This window comes from Chanodichthys erythropterus, chromosome 22 (genome assembly GCF_024489055.1).
Source record: "Chanodichthys erythropterus isolate Z2021 chromosome 22, ASM2448905v1, whole genome shotgun sequence".
Lineage (NCBI taxonomy): Eukaryota > Metazoa > Chordata > Actinopteri > Cypriniformes > Xenocyprididae > Chanodichthys > Chanodichthys erythropterus.
Window position 1 is genome coordinate 24,489,821 of NC_090242.1, and position 24,507 is coordinate 24,514,327.

General features: G+C 36.1%; 3 protein-coding genes across 6 annotated transcripts in view; all 3 read left to right on the forward strand.

Moving 5' to 3' along the window:
- Positions 1 to 4,820, forward strand: part of jam3b (junctional adhesion molecule 3b) — a 40,416-nt gene extending 35,596 nt beyond the window's left edge. The window contains exons 6-10 of one of the 2 annotated variants that reach the window (XR_010893568.1): positions 304 to 403; positions 494 to 623; positions 879 to 933; positions 1,049 to 1,253; positions 3,928 to 4,820. Coding sequence is in view for 1 of the 2 variants with exons in the window: in XM_067375651.1 (XP_067231752.1) it covers positions 304 to 403; positions 494 to 623; positions 879 to 933; positions 1,049 to 1,084 (321 nt within the window). In the remaining variant the exon portion in view is untranslated. Of the gene's footprint in view, positions 1 to 303; positions 404 to 493; positions 624 to 878; positions 934 to 1,048; positions 3,330 to 3,927 lie in introns of those variants that run through there. The other variant, XM_067375651.1, reaches the window with a different exon arrangement.
- Positions 4,821 to 4,959: 139 nt separating this feature from the next.
- On the forward strand, positions 4,960 to 13,457 carry zgc:171740 (uncharacterized protein LOC795694 homolog). Of its 2 annotated transcripts, XM_067375944.1 has the most exons (6): positions 4,960 to 7,025; positions 8,938 to 9,113; positions 9,253 to 9,684; positions 10,412 to 10,622; positions 11,909 to 11,932; positions 12,041 to 13,456. In XM_067375944.1, exons 3-6 carry the CDS (start codon positions 9,304 to 9,306, stop codon positions 12,223 to 12,225), a joined length of 801 nt encoding a protein of 266 aa, XP_067232045.1. In that variant the 5' UTR covers positions 4,960 to 7,025; positions 8,938 to 9,113; positions 9,253 to 9,303; the 3' UTR covers positions 12,226 to 13,456. The 2 variants fall into 2 exon arrangements, with proteins under 2 accessions (XP_067232045.1, XP_067232044.1); XM_067375943.1 differs by lacking the exon at positions 4,960 to 7,025 and having other exon boundaries at positions 8,743 to 9,113; positions 12,041 to 13,457.
- A 1,628-nt stretch (positions 13,458 to 15,085) lies between these two features.
- Positions 15,086 to 24,507, forward strand: part of dixdc1b (DIX domain containing 1b) — a 34,317-nt gene continuing 24,895 nt past the window's right edge. Inside the window, exons 1-5 of one of the 2 annotated variants that reach the window (XR_010893558.1) lie at positions 15,086 to 15,256; positions 15,530 to 15,568; positions 23,414 to 23,543; positions 23,658 to 23,783; positions 23,858 to 24,107. Coding sequence is in view for 1 of the 2 variants with exons in the window: in XM_067375492.1 (XP_067231593.1) it covers positions 18,513 to 18,572; positions 23,414 to 23,543; positions 23,658 to 23,783; positions 23,858 to 24,107 (566 nt within the window). In the remaining variant the exon portion in view is untranslated. Of the gene's footprint in view, positions 15,257 to 15,529; positions 15,569 to 18,035; positions 18,573 to 23,413; positions 23,544 to 23,657; positions 23,784 to 23,857; positions 24,108 to 24,507 lie in introns of those variants that run through there. The other variant, XM_067375492.1, reaches the window with a different exon arrangement.

Below are 24,507 nucleotides of genomic sequence, written 5' to 3' on the forward strand. Positions count from 1 at the left end.
TTAATACAATTTAAACATTTATTATTATTATCAATGTTGAAAACAGTTATGCTACTTGCTGTTTTTGTGGAAACCATGATACATTTTATTCAGGATTGTCTAATGAATAGAAAGTATAAAAGAACAGCATTTATTTGAAATACAAATTCATTATAAATGTCTTTTACTGTCAATTTTGATCAGTTCACTGTGTCCTTGCAGAATAACATTATACAATCACTGGCCCCAAACATTTGAAAAGCACTGTAGGTTATTATGCAAAATGATTTGACAACCTAAATCACTGTAATTTATCGTCTTCAGAAATTCAGTGCGGTCAGGAAGGAGGATGCGGGAGAGTACTACTGCAGAGCCAAGAATGAGGCTGGGTTCTCTGAATGTGGACCGCAGATGATGGAAGTTTGTACGTATTTAATTTGCCTTTTCACATGTGACAAGACACCCCTCAAATCCATGGTCTCATACTTTACCTCTTTTTTTTTTCTCTCTCTAGATGATATAAACATTGCTGGCATCATCCTGGGTGTAGTGGTTGTGGTGACAGTCCTTTTGTGTATAACAGTGGGCATCTTCTGTGCCTATAAACGAGGCTACTTCACCAGCCAGAAGCAGACGGGAAACAAGTAAGCACACGACTTTGACAGTGACTTCCGTCTGAGTCACACTCTGTCCCAGAGCAGTTTTGACTGTCTCATAGCTTTTTTTTTTTTTCCATTTCGTCACCAAAAGAGCTCCTGAATGTTCCCAGCTCAGCCTTAACATCACATGTAGTTTGTTCAGATATATGAAACAAATTTAGTTTTAATACAATAAAGTGATGACTAGTATGTTTTTAGATGTAAAACATTCAGTTCGTTTTTTTTTTCTTTTTCCCTCAGTTACAAAGCTCCAGCAAAAGGAGATGGAGTGGACTATGTGAGAACAGAGGATGAGGTAGGGGAAAATAAGATTGTATTTTTGTTTTAAGGCTTTCTAAAGCTTAAGAAATTCTAGCAGTATAAGACAGGGAATCAGTTAAACCTCTTTTTCTCAATCGTCTCTCTTTCAGGGGGATTTCCGACACAAATCCTCATTTGTCATCTGAGAGGAGGAAGATGGGTGATGGAAGAGATTCAGAATTACATTAAAAGTTATTGGCGCTATTATACCTCGCAGACACAAATCCCCAAATGAGGACACAGATGTCGGAGCTGCCACGGCACGTGCCTTGCTTTTTGGCACGACTGCAACGAAACAATTTGTATTTGCCAAAGGTGACAAATAATTATGTCTGATCACTGTTTAAAGACACAAGATGTTTTTTGTTTCTTTAATTCAACTTTTACAACCCCCTTTTTACAGCTGACTAAAATTTTGCCTGTTGGCAGAACCCGATATACAGCAAGAAAATGTTTTCCTCTAACTCTTCTGTCATTTTTAAAACATTTGTTTTGTACTAGTTAAATTTGTCAGACTATTTTTGATGGAATATATTTTAAAATGCCTATAGAAAAAAAAAGTTTTACTTTTTTAAATATTTGTAAAATACTAACATAGAAGCCAGTATTTTTTTTTTTGACTAACTTGGTGGTGAGAGAAACCATTCCCACCAACTCCACATCCTTGCTTTTAGTCATTCGACATGCAAATAATGTACCAGACCACTTGACGTGCGGATGTTTTGTTTGTTTCAAATCCTTTCAATGGCATATCCAGCGACACCGGCTTCAATCAAAGGTCTTATGTACTTACTATACTGCTGGGATTTCATGTTAATAGTGAAAGGACGTTCCATGTTCATGTTTGTAGATAGTCTTAGACAGTGAGTATCTTTGAAAAAACACCAGCAAAAATGCTGGAGAATATTTTGAAAGACCAGTGCTGCGTATTCTTGATTTTAAGTGTCCTTCTATGCTAGCTGTTTATTTTGTATATAGTGAATATACTGTCTAGGTTTTATTATTATTTTTTTAATTATTTTAATTATTTTTTCCTCCCTCTCTCTCTCTCTCTCTCTCTCTCTCAGTCTCTTCTTTTTCTTATTTGAGTGAGAAATGCTCTCCATGTTACGTTTTAACCTAACAGGGTTTGTATGTTGGCTAACTGGTTGTATATAGATCCACTGTGAGCTACACTGTGCATAAGAAGTTTTTGGTTTAACCAAACATTGAATGAGGCAAATATGACACTCTTTCCATGAAAAAAAAAAAAAAAAGGTCATGGTAGAGAGGAGATCTGCCTTATTAAATACATTATAAAAATGCCTGGAACCATGTAAACTTAGCTTTCTTCCTTAGCAGCGATTTGGACTATTCACACATAATAATGTTAAAGAGTACAATCAGCTGAAACTGAATGCTTTTGTTAATATTTTATGAGTAAAAACATTTTTTTTTATCCTGCCACATGTTCAGAAATCTTCAGCTAACTTCTGAAAAGAATCATAAATCATTCCTCTTAAGTGCCTTCCTGTGTAGACAGTGACAATAATGCAGTTTTCAATCACTAAATGCTGTAGCAGTTAATTGGAATATGCAGAACAATTTTTCTAATTCACTTCTTCTTCATCACTCTTAAACCAGGTCAATATTCAGAAAAGAACAGGTGTTTGAGAGGAATGATAATGTTCTGCGCTCACCCACTGTTTTGGTCACACATATCTAATATTATAAAACAAAAACTTGTAAATAGACCTGCTGTTGTGAATTGATTTTGGGGAATTATTTTTTTTTCTTTCTTTTTTTGGTCATTGACGTAGATATTCTATTATGTATTAGTGCCTAAACGTAGATTGAAATAATGTTTCAGGAGGACAGAGCACTAGTGTTATTTCAGCAGATGGAATCAGAGTTTTATAGTTTCACTAGATATAATTGATTTTATATAGAAAGTTAGAAAGCGAGGTAAATTTCGAGTCACAGCCCAATTCAGTCCTATATACCTACATATGGAGTACTGTGAGGGGAATAGAAAATAAAGTATTTTGTGGGTTTGAAAAAAAAACAAAAAAAGCAGGGAGAGCTGTACCAAATACTGACTGCCAAAAGAGCATTTTTTTTCCAATTCCAGTATTATTCTGCTCCCAGATCTTTCTTTTCTTTATTTTCTTTTTTTAATTTTGTTTGTAACTCTTGAGTAAGATTTTTTGGAGGCTGAGTTCAGATTTTTTTTAGTTTCTCTGGAGTTTGTGGTTGTTTTGAGACAGCTGGAATTTTAAATGAAACATATTTCATTCACTGAATTCATGTCCCATTGGTTTGGGACTGGTACAAATCCTGTGTGAATTCTTGAACAGTATGTTTGTGATTAATAAAACTCACTTCTTAAATTCAGTATGTTGTTTTCATTTTAAAATAAATTTCATCGTTTTCTAAAAGAGATATTGATGGTTGTAAGGGGTAACTGAGACAACATACATCATGTGGAGTGAATTCACTTTAATGACAAGTTAAATTTGACATTTATTATAGATTAATATTTTTTGTTGTTGTTTTTGTTGTTGCTTCTGTTGAGTTTCATTGTTGAATATAAATGGAAAACAAAAAAAGTTCTCAAAGTTTTACACTTAAAAAACTATAGTGCCTTTGAACCATACTGTAGTAAATTGTAGTATACTGCATGTATATATTATAGTATTTACAACACTGTTAATGAATACTGCAGCATACTGTAGTATTAACTAGTAAACTGATTAACTAATAAACACTGTAGTATACTGTAGTACTATAATATACCATAGTTGTAGAAAACTACAGAGTACCGTATTGGGTAAAGTAACTTGTTTATATTACTATAGTTGTTATATTACTACAGCAACTAGAATTACCACGACACATTAATTCAAGTACTTTACTATTCAAAAACAATATATTTACTATAAATTACTATAGTATTGTTTTCATGTGGAAGCAGGCTAATAAATACCCTTTTTCTTTTTTTTACATGGAGGGGGTCACCTGGAGCTGCCATATCCTGCCGAGATAAGATCACATGACCAGCAGAATACGTCTCATTATCTACATAATTATCTACCACCTTTTATTTATTTGAGATACCGATATTAATATCGCCGATAACAGTCGTGATAATACTTGGTTTCAGATCAAAAGGACGTTTCTCCAGTCCACAAAAGGCTTCCATTCAGAATTGTTTCTGAAACTGGCCGCTCTTACTCTCCTTTACCGCGTTAGTCTTGTACGTGTCGCACACAATCCACTTGTTACACCCAACAGCCGTCTCAGACAGGATTTGGAGAAGGTAACCTGATTAACGAGTTAGTCCGAACCAGCAGCTCTGCTGAAGGGCAATGACTTGAGGGTTTCTTCAGCTCTGATCCACTGACCTGTCTGGATTAGTCTAATGGATGTTTGGGCAGTAAACAGCTCTGGACCAACGTGAAATGCTATTCAAAGTTTGGTAAACAGCGCACTCTTCTGGTGCAGAAAGAGCATTTCATTGTTGACCGTGGACCCTGATCACAGTATTTCAGTGCGTGCAATCGTGTGCATTGAGTGAACATGATGGGTATTGTAGTTTTAGACTAAATGTGAGAATGCATTTACTCATCTCCCTCGCACAAAAACAGATTCAGCATTCCTCAAAATGAAAACAGTGAAATGTAAACTCAGAATATTACGCAAACCTGCCCTAATTAAATATGTTAAATAACACAAATATACTTTATGTATTTAATTTCACTTTATTAACCAATGTCTTTGCTGCTGTGCTAACCTTCGATGATGCTGAAGAGAGCTGAACTTTCTTGTCTGTGCTGCGCTCCTACTGTTCAGGTGTGAATTTGCATTTCCTTCAGCCTGAGGCTTGTTTATTTCACTTGAAAGGGCCTTTACATTTGCCATAAATAGAATAACTTAAAAAAAAAAAAAAAAAAAAAAAAAAACTTGAAAAAAACAACAAACAAGCAAGCCCAGCCCAGGTGAGAATAACTAAAGCAAAAGTAATGTAATGCATTACTTTCCATAAAAGTAATGCAATTAGTTACTATTTTAGGGAATATTGTAAATGCATTACTTTTAAAAGTAACTTTCCTCAACAGTATAGCTGCTTCAGATTATTCATAACTCATTTGAACTATGGTGAATTATGAAGTTACATGTGTGCAGATGCAAGTAGGCTGCATTGGCCATTATGAGATTAATATATAACATTTATAAAATAATGTAATATATACTATTAATAATTAAAGGTGCCATATAATAACAGGAGTTCAGTACATGGAAAAGACATACAGTGAGTCTCAAACTCCATTGTTTCCTCCTTCTTAAGTAAATCTCATTTGTTTAAAAGACTTCCGGAAAACACTCGGATCTCAACATAACACCGACTGTTACGCAACAGTCGGGATCATTAATATGTACGCCCCCGATATTTGCATATGCCATCCCATGTTCAAGGCATTAGATAAGGGCAGCCAGTATTAACGTCTGGATCTGTGCACAGCTGAATCATCACACTAGGTAAGCAAGCAAGAACAATAGTGAAAAATGGCAGATGGAGCAATAATAACTGACATGATCCATGATATCATGATATTTTTAGTGATATTTGTAAATTGGCTTTCTAGATGTTTCGTTAGCATGTTGCTAATGTGCTGTTAAATGTGGTTAAAGTTACCATCGTTTCTTACTGTATTCACAGAGACAAGAGTCGTCGCTATTTTCATTTTTAAACACTTGCAGTCTGTATAATTCATAAACAACTTCATTCTTTATAAATCTCTCCAACAGTGTGTAATGTTAGCTTTAGCCACGGAGCACTATCAAACTCATTCAGAATCAAATGTAAACATCCAAATAAATACCATACTTACGCGATTAGACATGCTGCATGACGAACACTTTGTAAAGATCCATTTTGAGAGTTATATTAGCTGTGTGAACTTTGTTTATGCTGTTTAAGGCAAGCGCGAGCTCCTTGGGCGGGAGCGTGAGCATTTAAAGGGGCCACAGCCTAAATCGGCTCATATTTAATGATGCCCCAAAATAGGCAGTTAAAAAAATTAATTTAAAAAAAATAAATTTTGAGCTGAAACTTCACAGACACATTCAGGGGACACCTTAGACTTATATTACATCTTTTAAAAAGACGTTCTACGGCACCTTTAATATATAAGTATCCATGCCATTCTCTGTATCAGCCCAGTTGATGGCAGTATAACTCTGATAATCATTGTAGTTCTTGAAAATATTGCTTTCTAAATTAGAAACTTTCTAAACTTTTCTTTTGTGGCAACTTTCTAAATTACTTGCAGTCTATATTAATTAACCTCATTGAGTTTAATTTATTATTTGTAAGTAATTATTTTGTTTTTATTTGTTATATTATTATATATTTATTTTTATTTTTCAGTGTATGCTGCTTGTATTTACTGTGGTGTGTTTAACAATGATAATTCTGTTTGTTATTTGAAGAGGTTTAATAAAGGTTTCATTATAAAAAATAAATAAATAAATAAATAAAATAAAAAATCAGCGGACATGGCAACACTGGAAGAACCCCCTCCTCCCCCCTCACTCACGCAGACGCCGGCTTTTCTCGCGTGATTACACGTTCTGACGTCATGCTTCTTTGCGTTAGTCGAGAGAACTGCAGAACGATTTCACCTATATTTCTCTACAGAGCGTATTCATTAATATAGTATTTTATCGTCTATGCGTTCCCGATTAAACACATATATTATGGCTGTAATAGGAATTTGCAACGGATATTCTGGGTAAGATTTCAAATATATTCAGTTACCTTAATTATAGTCTGCAAGAGACAGTCTATGGCTGTATCTCAAAACCCAGTGAGCTTCCTACCCGGACAGCATTTTTGGGCATCATAAACGCCTATTCCAGCAAAGTTGTCTTTGTAGGCAGCTCCCTAGGTTCTTGTATACCTGCAAATGTCGTACTGCATCACAATAATGCTCAACAGAGAAATCGCAGTATTATGGCACTTTACCATGATGACTTCTTCCTTGGATAACGAGCTGGGCCAAAAGTGAACTGTCCTTTTTACTTTTTTTTTCATACTTGATTATGGTAAATGACCTTAATAAGCCCATGTGACATATGCATTCACTTGTTTTATTTTAAAATAGCAAAACAGTTGATAGCATAGCACTGCTATTAAAACTATTAGGCTACACATTGTTTTCGGTAATTGAAATAAAGCTGAAATAAAATAAAATATACATTTTAGATGGAAAACTTAAAAAAAAATGTAGAAACTGAAATAATTTGAAGTTGAAGTACTAATAAAACTGAAACAAAACAAATTAAAGCTAAATAAAAATATAAAAAAATATAAGCTAGTTAAAAATATTAATAAATGAATTGATAACCCTATTGAAAATGCTCAGCCATGTAAAAGAATTACAGAGATAGGCTTTTTTAATATAAGATGACCATAATATGAAGAAGTTTACATTCACTTGGTTCTTGGATGCTGAAATTTTTTAGATAACATAACTGTAATTTATATTTGTCCAGTTTAATCTGCAGTAATTGTATTAGTTAGGCTGGCTAATCAATATTAAAGTGTTTCTTTAAACATAAAACTTAAAAGTGCTCTAAGTGATGTCACGCGTTTTTAGGTTAAAACATTTTTTGTCACATACAGCAAACATCTCCTCACTATCCGCTAGCTGCCTGTCCCCTGAACATACTGTAAAAAAAAAATGCGGTCTCTGTAGTCGCCACAAGCTCCAAAAATGGCAACAAAAACTACCTGGTGCAGCCTGGACCACAAAACATAATAAACATGCTCCAGCCAATAACCGACAAGAATGATTTTAAATGCGCGTTCATGACTGTTTCAGGAAGCACGGAGGGGAAGGGGGAGGAGGAGGAGGGAGGGTCTAGCTAGCCTCTGTTTTGTTTGACAACACTTCGAACGTCAACAGGAAGTTACTCCACCCAGGATCGCTTAGAGCACCTTTAAGTTTGGGTGTTGGGTTGAGTTTAAAGGAACACTCCACTTTTTTTGAAAATAGGCTAATTTTCCAACTCCCCTAGAGCTAAACAGTTGAGTTTTACCGTTTTCGAATCCATTCAGCCGATCTCCGGTTCTGGCGGTACCACTTTTAGCATAGCTTAGCATAGTTCATTGAATCTGATTAGACCGTTAGCATCGCGCTTACAAATGACCAAAGAGTTTTGATATTTTTCCTATTTAAAACTTGACTCTTCTGTAGTTAAATCTTGTAGTAAGACCGACGGAAAATAAAAAGTTGTGATTTTCTAGGCTGATATGGCTAGGAACTATACTCTCATTCAGGCGTATTAATCAAGGAACTTTGCTGCCGTTCCATGGCTGCAGCAGTGCAATGATATTACGCAGCGCCCGTGAGCCCCTGCTTGCACAGGGAACGTGCCTTGCAACCATGGAGATGTATGTGAGAGACGCTGCATAATATCATTGCGCCTGCTGCAGCCATGGAACGGCAGCAAAGTTCCTTGATTATTACGCCGGAATGAGAGTATAGTTCCTAGCCATATCAGCCTAGAAAATCGCAACTTTTCATTTTCCGCCGGTCTTAGTACACGATGTAACTACAGAAGAGTCAAGTTTTAAATAGGAAAAATATCAAAACTCTTTGGTCATTTTTAAGCGCAATGCTAACGGTCTAATCAGATTCAATGAACTATGCTAAGCTATGCTAAAAGTGGTACCGCCAGAACCGGAGATCGGCTGAATGGATTCGAAAACGGTAAAACTCAACTGTTTAACTCTAGGGGAGTTGGAAAATGAGCCTATTTTCCAAAAAAGTGGAGTGTTCCTTTAATAGGGTCACTTCCCCTAGTCCTTCATCATAGAGCCAAATAGAGATTGTTTTTTCTATTGGTATATATTAAATAATAGCAAATACAAATATAATGAATAAAAAATCCAATCTTAGAATAACTATACCAATTTTTGTTTTTCTATGTAATACCGGTGTTGTATGGGCAGGATGGGTTGTGCAGACCTTATGTTATAGCTTGCTCTGTGTGGACATCACCGCCACCGTGGAAGAAAACGGCAGCTCATGGCACCAGGCCTACACAAACTCGGGCACCAGCCCCCTTCCAGCACCACCCGAACACTTGTGCAAGGCCTGCGGAGGCCAGTATGACGTTGCAAGAACGGTAAATCAGGTTACATCGACTTAAATTTCTCAAATTCTGCTGTTAGAGCAAAAAAAAAAAGACAGTTCGAATTAGATTTGAGCGTTTTTGCTGATTTCAATCTATTGTTCTCACACATGTTATTTTTGCATTTCTTAAGCATGTCTGCGTGGATTGCAAAAACAACTTCTGCAGCCGCTGCTCGGTGCAGATGGATCTCCGGCCGCGGATGTGCCACACCTGTCAGCGGCTCCACTGCACCTTCTTTGAGCGGGCAGAGTTGATGAGGCTGAAGGTGAAGGACCTCCGTGACTATCTCCACCTGCACGAAACTCCCACGCAGATGTGCCGAGAGAAGGAGGAGCTGGTGGAGCTGGTGCTGGCTCAACAGGCTCCCAGGGGCAGCGGCAGCGCCGAATCCCATTCACAGCCATCTGCGCCTCTGCCTTCTCTTCCACTTGCAGAATCTGAACCCCTCACAGAGGAGGAGGAGGAGGATGAGGATGAAGAGGAGGAGGAGGAGGAGGAGGAAGAAGAAGGAGAAGGAGATGGAGAAGAGGGTGAGGAAGATGATGAAGATGATGAGGAAGAGGTATATGAAAAAACTATTTCTGTTATGTCATCATTGTATTTCTGAATGTATTAGTACCCTCTCATCACGATGTAATCATGTTTTATGTTTGCCATTGACAACCGCATTTACTTACAGGCAGTGCTGGGTAGTAACTGATTACATGTAATCTGGATTACGTAATCAGATTCCAAAAATTAAGTACTTGTTAGATTACATTTTAAAAATACTTGTAATCAGACTACAGTTACTTTTTATTACATGTTATTCCCATAAAGGCAGTAAATTATTCATATTTCATTGATTCTCCCCAATATTTATTTTTTTAAATATTTTGAATATTTAATACACTTCACGTTGTTGGTAAAGAACGGATTATACTTTCTTTTTCTTTGCATTTTTATATCAATATGGTAAAAGATTACCCTATTCAAATCAATGTGATAAGACAAAAGTAATCTAAAAGTAATCCTCACATAGTCAGATTACATTACCTTAAATGTGTAATGTAATGGATTACGTTACTAACTAAATTTTTTGCGAAGAACACAAAAATGACGGAAGCAGCTCCAGTAGAGAACAGTGACTGGATCTAAAACCTTCAGATGACGCACAGCTCATTTCTATGTCACGATAAGTTACTGAAATTACACATGAAAACCCACAGCGTACAGTAGACACGTGTTTGTGCAGTGCAGAGAGGCTCTAGCTGTGTGTGAATGTAACTGTATATCAAACGTGTTCTTAGTCCACAGACAGCGAGGAGACGCTGGTGCACAGCAGAAGAGCTTCCCTGTCTGACCTGAGCAGGGTAGAGGACATCGAGGGCCTAAGTGTGCGGCAGCTGAAAGAGATTCTGGCACGTAACTTTGTGAACTATCAGGGCTGCTGTGAGAAATGGGAGCTAATGGAGAAGGTCACCCACCTCTTTAATGATCAGAAAGACCTTCACAACTTGGGTACGTCTGTCTACATGAACAGCCTGAAACTATAATGGTGTTGGTGTAGCCTAATGCTTAAAAGCATAGTTCATCCCAAAATGAAGTTCTTCAAGTTGCTCCAAACCGGTTAGAATATTTTTCTTCTGCTAAACACAAAAGAAGATATTTTGTACATGACATGCAGGAAAAAAAAATAGTAGGCTAAATCGTGCGCATGATTTATTAATTCATTCCCTCGATTTACTAAAACGTGCTCACGATTTAGTAAATCGAGGGAACGAAATAGTAAGTCGTGCGCACAATTAAATTTTTTTTTTCTTGCATGTCATGTGTGGGGCTCCGTAATTTTGAAGAATATGGGTAACCAAACAGTTTAGGAGCCCAATTGACTTCCATAGTATGGGGGGGAAAAAACTATGGAAGTCAAATGTTTAATTACAGACATTCTTCAAAATATCTTCTTTTGTGTTCAGCAGAAGAAAGAAATTCATACAGGTTTGGAACAACTTGAGGGCGAGTAAATGATGACAGAATTTTTTATTTTTGGGTGAACTATCCCTTTAAAGACCTCGCAGTTATAATGGTATTTGAAAATGCATTCACATCTTTTACAAAAATATTATTGGTTATTGTTTAACTTGTGAATTATACATGTTATTTTTTTTATTTATTACAATTTAGCAAAGATATTCTGTATATTTTGTTTTAATGGATAATGGACAACTAATATGAGAGCATAAGATTGCTCTCATATTAGGTGTCTCATTCAGGTGTTTTTTTTTTTTTTTTTTTGGAAAGATATTAATACTTTTATTCATCGAGGATGCATTAAATTGATCAAAAGTGATGTTACAAAATAATAATATTTCTGTCAAATAAATGTTTTCTATTCATTAAGGAATCCTGAAAATATTTAGCATAGTTTCCACAACGATATTAAGGAGCACAGTTGTTTTCAACATTAATAATAATAAGAAAATATTCTTGAGCAGCAAATCAGCAAATTAGAATGATTTCTGAAGGATCATGTGAAGAAGACTGGAGTAATGATGCTGAATATTCAGCTTATAAATTGCATTTTAAAATTAAAATTGTCATTTTAAATTGTAATAGTATGTCACAATACTGCTGATTGCTGATTTGATTTTTGATCAAATAAATGCAGCCTTTGCGAGAATGAGAATTATTTTTAAAAAAATCTTACAGATCCCAAACTTTTGAACAGTAGTGTAACTTAAACCACCATTTATTGTTGTTCATCAAATGTACTGAAATTGACATCCTTGCACTTTTTTTACTTTCAGTGTCAAATACAAAAACAGAAGCAGGTATGTTTTATGGATACCGTGGCGATTAGCCCCAAAATGTTATATCAAAAATACAGTTCCTGAATTTGTGTTTGATAATAAACGTTGAATCTCTAACCGTTCTTCCAGCTGATCCTGCTGAGCCCAGCGGCCAGGAGGAGAACCTGTGTAAGATCTGCATGGACTCCCCCATTGACTGCGTGCTGCTGGAGTGCGGCCACATGGTCACGTGCAGCAAATGCGGGAAACGTATGAACGAGTGTCCCATCTGCCGACAGTACGTGGTTCGGGCCGTGCACGTCTTCAGATCGTGAAATTCGGGTGCAAAGAGAAAAAGACTGCCCACTACAGGTTGTTGCTTTTTCACACATCGAGCAACATTTTGTCCATGTTTTCTCATAGTGTTCCATTTTGCTACTTTGTTTATACGTTTACATGATTAAATGCACTTATTTGTTTTTTCATTGCAACAGTGCTATGTTGTGGCTTTGGAGTTGTGTTTACATTTGTTGACTTCTGCACTTTTTAATTAATTAGTAGTCTTTTTTTCTTTATATCCATCCTACAACATTTGCATCACTTTAAATGTGTAAATAATAAGCAAACAAAATTAAAGGTAAAAGATGATGAATGTTCATTAGAGGTTAAGAGCCTCAAGAAGTGTGTCTGCCATCTGTGTAAACAACACTGTATTTAAATGGGTGAAATAAGCTTGAAAATTTCTGGGACTTTGAATTTAATTTGGAGCACGGATTCTCATGTTGTTTCTGTGTTTAAGTCTGCATAGTAGTTCACCATTACAGTTAAATCACCACTATAATGTGACCACTTCAGGGGTCATTCCACTCTTGGTTACATTTTCACAAGGTACCAGTACTGGTACTCGTTTCTAGTGAGTAGGTGCTATTTTCCAGGCTCCGTGCACTTCTTGATCACAGACTATCCCACTGTCTCATACTTTGGTCTTGACTCCATATCTTGGGCAGAACCAGTTTCTTCCAAACTGCCGAGAGACATTTTCTGGCTTGACATTTTCTTCAGTACATTCTTTTTATTCCACCGGTGGCTAGTTCTCCACCATTACTAGAAATACTAACAAGTCAGTGTTGGTCACAAGGTGCTCATTACTGCCTACATTTATTGTTGTATGATAAAGTGTGTTAACCTAATAAAACATTTTCACAGAGCGAAAAATGTCAATCATAACTGTACATTTTTTCCAAAAAATCTTTAAATCCATAATTTTTAAACTTGAATACTCACATTTATGGAGGTACAATGTTTTGATTATTCATAAGAAGTATGGTTAAAATTGCAAGTTAATGAATGTATCATAATTGTGGTTATATAGGAATGTTTTTGTTTGAAATCTTTTTTCCGATAAGCTGAGGAAACTGATGCATATCCTTGATTCCTTCCTTTTCTGGGCTGAATGTAGATGACACTGAGATCTTTCTCAACCATCTAGTCCATCTCTTAAACACAGATGAGATATATGGCTAAAAAAAGTCAATCTTTTTTTATTTTCTCGCTTATTATAAAAGACTTTTGACAGGATATGCAATCTGTACATATTTTATAATTTGATAGCTTTGTGTTTAATGTATTTACTAGTGCTGTCAAATCAATAAATCATGATTAATCATATCTTACATAAAAGTTTTTAAATATATATGTGTGTGTATATATATATATATACACACACACACACATATATTTACTAACTTTTGTTAGATGCGCTTAATCGCGATTAATCATTTTGATAGCACTAGTATTTTCATATTTAGCAAACATGATACAACCTAAAAGATCTTGAAAACCCACTGGCATTCTGGTCAGTGTAAATGTCAATCCAAACAGCATGGCCTCACGCTTCCATAACCTCCTCAAAATATATTTAAAAAGCTGGTAATGAACAGACACAGAAAGAAATTCTGTGAGCGATGAGTGTTAATTTCTGCTCTCGAGACATAGATCAGTTCTGCTGTGCTTGAAGCTTTCATTTTGTGCTTCAACAGCTCTAGTTTTACAAAATATAAACAAAATAAATGGGCAGTATGTAATTTACATGTTAAGTATACGCCTCTTGTCAAAATCCATGTAATTTATGTTATTTAATAGCAAAGGTGATCGTGTGTGTAAGTGTGTGCCAAGTGGAGTTATATCCCTTGAAATATCAGTAGGCTGTGATGCAGTCTGAAGATTTAAATATTTACATAAATGTAAACATAAATATGATCTAAAGCTCAATTAAAACTTAAAAATGTGAATTATAGCATTATTTGGAAGCTAAAGTGTCTTTGCAAATATATCTACCATTGAATGCAGCACTGAGAAATTGTGAAATAAGATAAAACATTGGATGTGTATCTAGACAAGTATTTATGAAAAAATAGGCATATGGGAAAAATATGCTCTGCATGCATGAGCAAAGAAAAAGACATGAAATATTATTGAAAGGTGCTTAGAAATGCTTGAATGACATTTTCCAGGTTGAGCGGAGGCACTGGATTCTGTATTTTGTGTATCATTTTGTTTTGTTAGTTTATAGATTATTTGAAACTGTGACTTTCGTTTTATCTATATGAAATATAATCCAAATCAACTGATAACTCAAATGCTGTTCCAGATGTGGTAAACATTTATCATACAATTAGCATGTCAGATTGCCAATATTGTCTTTAACATGCAGTGAGCCTGATGTGCTACATGCTGTATTCCTGTAAAACACTACATTGGAAGCTGATAAGGTTTATAATTATTCACAAATTTATATATTTTTAAATTTTGTTACTATATACTGTATGGTTGTTCTTGTGCAAACATTTGTTTTGTTTTTTTGTATCAATAAACAGACGTACAAGAGATGAACATTTGTCATATGGGATTTATTTTAGTAGCATGGGTGTCCAAACCTGCTGCTGAAGGATTGGAGCTAAACTCTGCAGGACACTGACCGATATCCCAAAATCACCTTTACTACAGTTTGCATCTTTTACGGCAGGGGGGGACAGAGACCACTAATGCAACAAAAATAAATAAAACCATATAGCGCAGGGTAAAGTTAGCCCTTTATCACGACATGGATGATTGAAAACACTTGCTCTGTTAAATCTGCAGTCTCTTTAATGTCTGTTATTGGAATAATTTAAACTCGCAATGAAGAAACCAATGGCTGTTTCGCGCACGTGCTACTGTTTCTAGTAACCATAGAAACTAAATTCAGGAGTCTGCTGCTGTGATTTACTTTTTACAGGTGGAAATTTATCAACTAACGTACATTTATATGAATGCGGATGAGCAAAGTTACTAATGATATCGTCGAGAAAGCGTGAGAAACCTAAGGTAGGTCTCACAAACTTTAAGAACTGCTTTCTGATAACGTTATGAATGCTAACGCTAAGTCGTTTTAATGTTAAGAAGCACGAGAACGTGTGTAACAAACCCGCTTGTCTTTTCAGTAACGTTACCTCTTTTTGCGAGGTTTAGTCTAAGTCAGCCTTTTAAATAGATACTCTACACTAGTCTAGATATAATGTCTTGAAGTGTAAAGGGGTGAAAATCTTAACATGGTTTCGTGAACAAATCAAAACCGAAGAAATGTTTATGACTTTGTAGATCAGCAAGATGCTGCATTCACCATCTGTGGAGAAACCTGTAAGTATGATGATCACATGAAAACCTCAGAAGTGGAAGACAGGTCAGATGTAATCCTGAAGGATTTTAGCTTGAAATTGTGATGTAAATGTAAATTAAATATTTGACTATATACATGAGCCACACTGTGTATTTTATTAGTTTTCTGAAGATTTAAAGTGTGTATAATAACTGCATATGGAACTAATTCTTCATATCAGCCGCTGATTAAGTTTTCAGACAAAAAGAAAAATCTTTCCAAAGATGTCTAAATCTTAGCCACAGACTCAGTAGAGCTTATTTATTTAACTGTCTAAAAAATATTTTAGATGATCTGCTAGTATCACTATCAATAAAATAATTTCAAATGTTATAAAAATACTCTTTAAATAAATTATGATATGAAAATATAAAAGATAAATAAAAGCCTTTGTGCCATGTACACTGCATATATATATATATATATATATATATATATATATATATATATATATATATATATATATATATATATATATATATATATATATATTAGTGCCCTCCACAATTATTGGCACCCTTAGTAATTATGAGCAAAGGTGGCTGTGAAAATAAATCTGCATTGTTTATCCTTTTGATCTTGAAAAAATTCACAAAATTATAAGGAAAAATTCATCAAAGGAAAAGAATTGAAAGTGGGGGGAAAATCACATTATGAAATAAATGTTTTTCTCCAAAACACGCTGGCCACAATTATTGGCACCCTTTTATTTAATAATTTTTGCAACCTCCTTTTGCCAAGATAACAGCTCTGATCTTCTTCTATAATGCCTGATGAGTTTGGAGAACACCTGACAAGAGATCAGAGTCCATTCCTTCATGCAGAATCTCTCCAGATCCTTCAGATTCCAGATCCATGTTGGGGCTTCTTCTCTTCAGTTCACTCCACTCATTTTCTTTAGGGTTCAGGTCAGGGGACTGGGATGGTCATGTCAGAAGCTTCATTTTGTGCTCAGTGACACATTTTTGTGTTGGTTTTGATGTTTGTTTTGGATCATTGTCCTAATGGAAGATCCAACTACAGCCCATTATAGGATTTCTAGCAGAAGCGGTCAGGTTTTGATTTTTTATCTGTTGGTATTTGATAGAATCCATGATACGATATATCTGAACAAGTTGTCCAGGACCTCCAGCAGAAAAACAGGCCCACAACATTAAAGATCCAACATTATATTTAACCGTGGGCATGGGGTACTTTTTATCCATGTGTGCACCAAATCCATCTGGTGAGTTTTACTGCCTAAAAGCTCTTTTTTTAGTTTCATCTGACCTTAGAAGTAGGTCCTGTTTGAAGTTCCAGTCGTTTCTAACAGCTGAATATGCTGGAGATTGTTTCTGGGTGAGAGCAGAGGATTTTTCTTGAAACCCTCCCGAACATCTTGTGGGGATGTAGGTGCTGTTTGATCTTCTTTTTTTTTTTAGGATTTCTGAGACTCAAGACTCAACTAATCTTTGCAGTTCTCCAGCTGTGATCCTTGGAGAGTCTTTGTCCACTCAAACTTTCCTCCTCACCGCGCATTAGGACGATTTAGACACACGTCCCCTTCCAGGCAGATTTGTAACATCTTTAGTTGATTGAAACTTCTTAATTATTGCCCTGATAGTGGACATGGGGATTTTCAATGCTTTAGCTATTTTCTTACAGCCACTTTCTATTTTGTGAGGGGCACTGTATATATATAATGATGAAAAACAGTAAATTATAAATTATGCCATTATACAGGCTATGACAGTTTGCACAACAAAAGAAATAATTTCTTAAAATCTTATGGAGTCTAACTCTATACACTTTATTTATTTAACTGTCTACAAAATATTCATTGTTTAGATAACATGCATGGACTACCCACTAACAAAATGATTGAGATTATTATTATTATTATTATTATTATTTATTGACAATTTCAAGTCATGTTTCACCCTCTCAGCTGCAGTTCTTACAGCAGGGTGAGACCAAATGTCCTCACATATATTGTGAAATACTTTGACAACCCACTAGTGCGGACATTTGACTGGCCTATAAATCAGCCAAAAGAAGTTTTTATTTAAATGTAGTGTTTTGCAAATGTTTCTGTGATGGGTAGGTTTAGGAGTAGGGGTTTAGTTAGGTGACAGAAAATATCATTGACCTGATATAAAATCAATGGAAGTCTATGCAATGTCCTCACTAAGATAGCAAAACAAACGTGTGTGTAAGTGTATATATATATATATATATAGAGATATATATATATATATATATATATATATATATATATATATTATAATTTATTTATTGAACATAGCTAAGTTTAATTGTTGTGGGTTTGATTTTAGCAAAAAAAAGTGTAGATGCAGAGGCAGGAAGCGTGAGGCAGGCAGGAAGGATGTGGTCTAATGGGGCTGTACACAATGAAGCCAGAGTAAACTGCGTACAAAATTTCAGATTTCACATCACGATTTTTACATATTGTGGTGTGGTGTTGGTTTAAAACAAGGAAGAACTAACGTTACAGAGTGTGATATTCAGGCTAGAGCACATCTACAGTTCTTTACTTTAAACAAGTTTTAATTTAACTTAAAACGAGTAATTATAATAGCTACAATATGCCTTTTTCAATGTCCCACACCAGACTTTACATTCAACCCATAAGCTGGAGACGGTAAAGCAGCCAACGTAAGCTCAAGCGTCGTCATAACGACCGTGGAGCAGCTGCTGCGGACGCATGCGCATTGCGTCTCCTCCCCATCCGCGTCCACCTCGTATCCTGTTTCAGGTCTAGCGAACTAACGGGGTGGCACATATGGCCATTGCCTTGGTTGAGGTGTTTTCTGTAGTTTCCTTTGTTTACCTCAAATCCTTCGATATGCGGTTAAAACGCTCTCGCTGACTAAGGACGTTAACATTTCCCCTCGCGCTCTCTCACCTTGATGAGAAGTCAGAAGAATGATCGCATCCCTGTCTAAAGGAAATCTGCTTGACGTACTGCAGGAGGGTCCTAATGAGGTACTGAACTCATAAACCCTCATGTCTGTTTACACGTGCACTCGCTTCATTTGCTCTTTTAGGTTCAGATAAGATATGGGTCAATGAAAAGTTATAACACAGTAGCTGTCGCAACTTATCAGGCGTTTTACGCATGAAACTCCGAAGAGTGCGTCGGCATTGTTTACGCCTTCTGTGAGCTGCTACAGTAGAACAACAGTTAGCAGTTTTTGCTTGTGGTATTTAATGCTTTTGAGCCACTTTATCGTACAAGTTAGTTTACCGTTAGTGTTTATTGTTTTATTAACAGTTGAAATTTCAGGGAGCACATGAAATAAAAGCCTTGTGCTATACACTCACAATGCATTTAAAAAAAATGTTTAAACATATAAATATATGTAGAGAAATGTATATATTATATATAAATGCATTTTCATAGGAATTACAGTTTCAAAGATAATGCTTTAAAAATGTTTTACAAATGAAATTATGAATATTGAATCTTGAAATGATAAATACAAACCGTAAACTATAAATTATGGCATATTTACAAAAAAAGTGATAGTTTCTGTAAGTTTTTTTTTTTTTTTAATGCCAGTAATCCATAAGACATTTAAACAGAGAGAAGGATGGTCTTGACAGCTGTTAAACATTGGGAGACACTATCCCATTAATCTTTCATTTATAGAGACCATTGAATGCCACACAATTGCAAATATTTGTACATATTATGTGATATAAATGCATTTACACAGGCATTACAATTGCAGAATGATGCATTGAAAATAATATTTAAAATATGACATCATAAATATCAAAAAATGAATGGAAAAGTAAAAACAGTTTACTAAATTATGCCATATAGACAGCAGTTTGCACAATGCAAGTGCTAATTTTTGTAGTTTGTACTAACGTACATATCAGTAACAGCCCATAAGACTTACAGAGTTGAAGGATAATCTTGACATCTGTTAAACAATGGGAGACACAATCCTATTAATATTGCATTTATATAGACCGTTTAATGCCACAAAGATAAAATATATGCAGTATAAATGCAGTTACACTTGAATTACAATTGCATGAATAATGCTTTGAAAATAGTGTTTTAAATATGAAATTATGAACAATGAAACAGAAAAGGATGAATAAAAATAAATAAAAACAGAAAATTATAAATAAATACCACAGTTTTCACAATAAAAGTGATAATTGCAGTAGTTTTTAGCATTAAAATATCAGTAACAGTCCATAAGCAGCTATTAAAAAATGGAAAAAATCCTATTTAGTCATCTGTCTGCTTTTCTTTCTCAGATATATTTTACAAATGGCAGTCTAGTACTAGATTAGTTGATATTTTCATTCAAATTAAATTATAGTCTTTTAACTAATGTATTTCTCAGTTTATATGCAGGAACTAACTCTAAATAAGCGTTAAAGTCCTTTTAACCCCACGGCAATTACTGTATCATCATGCTCTTACAAATGGTGTTAAGTGTGGGAGGAGGTATTAAGCATATTATGCCATTTCTGTAACCATGTGCACTCTATCATTACCTAAGACTAAGTGCTTCTACATCTGCCTGCCCTGCAGCTGAAGCCATTAAACCGTCAAACACTGTTCTCAAACCATCATTGATTTTTTTTGTTATGAATCCCAGTTGTCTCAATCTCTACAGATATTTCAAGTCCACCTGAAGTATAAGGTGAGAATACAGTGCAGCAGCAGGCTCCAGTGATGGAGATATATCCATCTGTAGTGTCGCTGTGGGAACAGACAGCTCATTTGTACAGCTGGCTGCACAGGACTATTGCTACCTTCCAGTTTTACAGCACAGTCAGCATCTTTCACTGCATCCGTGCTGAATGCTCTCTGTGTTAGCCATTTTTCCTGAGAAGCCTGTCAATCTGGTCCACTGTTAGATTGAAGTGAGACAGATATGCTTCGGACAGAGCTTGCATTGTTAGTCAGCCCACCATGTGGCAAATCAGTAAACCCTACTACTGTGCACAGTTGGTGCATGAAGGGTCCTCGTGAAAATCATGCAAAGCTCATTTGTTGTGCATGTGTTTTCTTGACTGTGCATGTGTCATGACACAACACAGACCAGTTTGGTATATGATGTAAACTACTAGATGTTGTTTGGGAGGTTGAAGCCCCACAGTTTTCCAGAATAATATCAGACAGTGTTTTGTCAGGGAGTAACACTTCAATTTCTGTCATACGCTACCAGTAGTAAACAGTAGTATTAAAGCTACAATATGTAGTTTTTTCACCGCTAGAGGTCGCCTATTCAAAACAAAGGCGTAGCTTGATGATGCCGAGTTTGCGTGCGGAATCTTGGGAAATGTCATCTTCACCTTTTAGCCAGTGGAAAAGAATCGGGATCGGACTCGAGCAGAAATTATGTTCATGGATGAGATTATTAACGTTACAGTACAAGGCCGCTGGAGCGATTGCTAACAAGAGAAGAACGCGACACGTCTCGCGAGCAGCAGAACTTTTATTATGCCGCACTTCTTCCGGTCAAGCGTATGAGGTAACACAGTGCTGTTTAGAGACATTTGAGAGTGGTGAAAATGATGTTATATCATTACTCTGTGTGTTCGCTCAGTGGCTGCAGTGGGACACTTCTTGCACACTGCAGTAAGCTAGATCGATTTTAGAATACCATATAAATAAATGCTGGGTGGCATGTGTTGATAAATGGCATGCAATTAATTTTAAAACATTGAGAAAATGCTGTATTACTTGACAAAATAGTGGTAATGGCACGGTAAAATAGTTCCATATCCATAGTTAAAATAACGATTTTTCTCACGGTTTACAAATAGTTGGAAACATTTGGGATATTGTAAGTATTCAGCTGAACAAAATATATAATACTGGCCTAGTGGTTTTTGGATATTTTACTGCAAATAACTTACATATTGTGCCTTTATATATTATTACAATTTAAAGTAAGTGTTTTCTATTTGAATATTCGTCGTGGTGCTCACGTGAACAGTGTCGGCCAATACTGAGTCGGCATTCTGCCGTAAACACGGAAGCGCTGCACTGCGTCAACTGTGTAGGAGACTGACAGCGTAGAGATGAAATTGTTGAATAATGTCATTATTTATCTAATGGTTTTGCGCACAAAAAAGTATTCTTGTTGCTTCATAACATTAAGCTTGAACCACTGAAATCACGTGGACTATTTTAACGATATCTTTACTACTTTTCTGGACCTTGAATGTGGTAATTTCATTGCTTTCTATGGGAGAAAAAACCTCTCGGATTTCATCAAAAATCTTAATTTGTGTTTCGAAGATGAACTATGATCTTGCAGTTTTGGAACGACATGAGGGTGAGTAATTAATGACAGAAATTTCATTTTTTGGGTGAACTAACTCTGTAAGTTGGTTGAGCTTCGTCGTCGGTTGCGCCATTGTAAAGAGCCTTGATCACGGTTGGTGTCCACCTGAGTTGACGTCACCATTTGCTACTTTTGCTTTTTCAATGATGTACGACTCTCGTTTATGGGAATATCCGATCTGTCTGCTTACATGGCAGACGTATCTGATTCATATCAGATTAATTTCCACATATGAATGAGGCCTGAAACCGATCTTAGAACATCGGAATCCATGTGTTTTTTTCTTGCTTACATGTTCGTTGTTCATATCCAATCTGTGCCACGTGGGAGGAAAAAAATCAGAATTGAGTCATTGGAACCATGTAATGTAAATGCAGCTTAATATCCTGATTTGGTGCTCAAGAAATTCTTGAGCACCAATTCAAGAAATTTATTTAATGCATCTGCTAGATAAAAAATAATTAATTAATCTAAAAACAAATCTTACTTTTCCATTTTTGTCTTCATTTACTCAAATCTTTTTTTATATACACAAAAAAAGAAATTTTGAACACATTTCAGTGGACCTCTTTCATTAGAGGTTCTCAAGTTCAACTGTCACATTGGATAACAGCTCACTTGTGGGGAATATTATCAGTGAATAGCATGTAAATTTTGCCCCTTTTTGTCCTACAAAGTCATTGTATGGCTTTAGAAGACTAGTATGAGTCATATGAATTCATTTTATGATAGCTTTAAGGATCCATTATGGTTGTTTTTGGAACTTGAAAGCTTCAGTCTCCATTCACTGTAATTACATGAAAAAGAGTGACCAGCACAACCTTCAGGAAAAAAAAGTCATCCATGTTAGAAATAATAGTTATAATGGTTAATGATGACAAATTTTTATTTTGGCGTGAACTTTTCCTTTAGCTTTTTGGTGGGCTTATTCAGCTCGCATAAAAAAATGCTTTTTCCACCTTCTGTATTTTTCCTGCAGCTACCCCACATTCTTCTGCATTGTAAAAAAAAAAAAAAAAAAGTCATATTTTGTTCAGTGCACAGCACATTTGCCAAAGGGTAGAACTGCGGCAAACCTCACTGCAGTCTGTGTTCCTACATGTATTTGCTGAAGAGGAGGCATGAGCGTGGGGAGTTAAGCTGTCCTTTTGTGACAAGGCAGAGAAAGTGCAAGTCAGACTAATCCATGCCGTTGAACCCGGGTGATGCTCATCGGCCGGGGTGAATGGGGAGGGACTTGGCCTGTCACAGTAGGTGTATCTTGAGCACTGAGGCATAAATTTCTTTTGACAATGGGTATCCTAGTGGGTATCAACAGAGGCACATCCTGTGCAACCTCTCCACCAGTACCGTCAGCACTAATAATAACTGTCTTTCTGGGGATGTATACAGTTTCAGTAAAAATGTTTGCAAGGCAAATATAATCAGAAGTACTTGCCCAATCTTCCCTTGAGCTACAGACTATAAGATGCATTCACCTGTATGGCATTTTTGTTTTTCTAGCAGCAACTGGCTGCCTATGTGTCTTGGGTTAATGCACAGCTGAGGAAGAAGCCTGGACTGAATCCTGTGAGTGATCTACGACAGGATCTCAGAGACGGTGTGGTCCTAGCACACCTCATTGAGATAGTGGGTAAGTCTATACATCATATACATTATTGCAGAGCTGTATAATGTGTTAACCCCTGCTGGAGTGTCTGAGTATTGGTCTAATTTATAATGAGATGTGTTTTATGTATTTGGCAAGCTGGGGAGCTGCTGGATGGCATTCATTATGTACCACGGGACGATCAGGAGAAGAAGCAGAACGTGGAGAAGGTTCTGCAGTTTGTGTCATCCAAACGGATCAGAATGCCACAGACGTCTGCCAGGGGTGGGTTACAAAGCAGGCTCTTAATCACATTTAAGCTGATAGGCCTACTTATTTCTTTCTCTCTGTCCTCAAAGACATTGTGGAGGGGAACCTTAAATCTGCCATGAGGCTCATCCTCGCTCTGGCTGCACATTTTAAACCCTCCGCATCAGCCAGTCACAGAGCAGGAGCTAGTGTAGGCAGGAGTTCCACTGGCTCCTCGGCCAATCACAGACCTCATTCCACCATGGCCATGGCCCAGAATGCAGCAGCAGCACTGGCAGCAGCCAGGCAGGATGCCGCTCGTCCTGGGCGCTCTGTCTTCCATCTAAGACAAGAATGGAGGTACATTTAGCTTATTCTGCCTTTCTCCTCCTTCAGTTCCTAGAGTTTTGTAAACTTTTAATTATTGAAGAAGAACTGCTGTCGTAGAGCAACTGTTCTTAACAGAATTAAATGGAAGCTTGGACATGCTCTCCTTCTCCTTTTAAGAGGATTCATTAGCTTTGCTTAAAGACTAGTTCACCCAAAATAAAATTCTGTCATGATTTACTCCCCCTCATATTGTCAACTTTTTGTGAGGCTGAAATTGTCATTAGTCACTGAAAATCTTGCCATCCACCCTAGCTCTTCTTGACGTGTACTTGAGAGAAGTAATGATGTCCAATTCGTGAACTAATCATCCTTTAGAGTGAAATTATATCAGTGAAATTTTTTTATAATACTTTTATGGCACTTTTTCATC

Excerpts from the sequence above, each read along its gene's own strand:
- zgc:171740 (XM_067375943.1), top strand. The coding sequence starts at position 8,862 with ATGAATAAAAAATCCAATCTTAGAATAACTATACCAATTTTTGTTTTT. Across the intron at positions 9,114-9,252 it reads AGTATGACGTTGCAAGAACG|CATGTCTGCGTGGATTGCAA; the intron begins GTAAATCAGGTT and ends GCATTTCTTAAG. Across the intron at positions 11,933-12,040 it reads AAATACAAAAACAGAAGCAG|CTGATCCTGCTGAGCCCAGC; the intron begins GTATGTTTTATG and ends CCGTTCTTCCAG.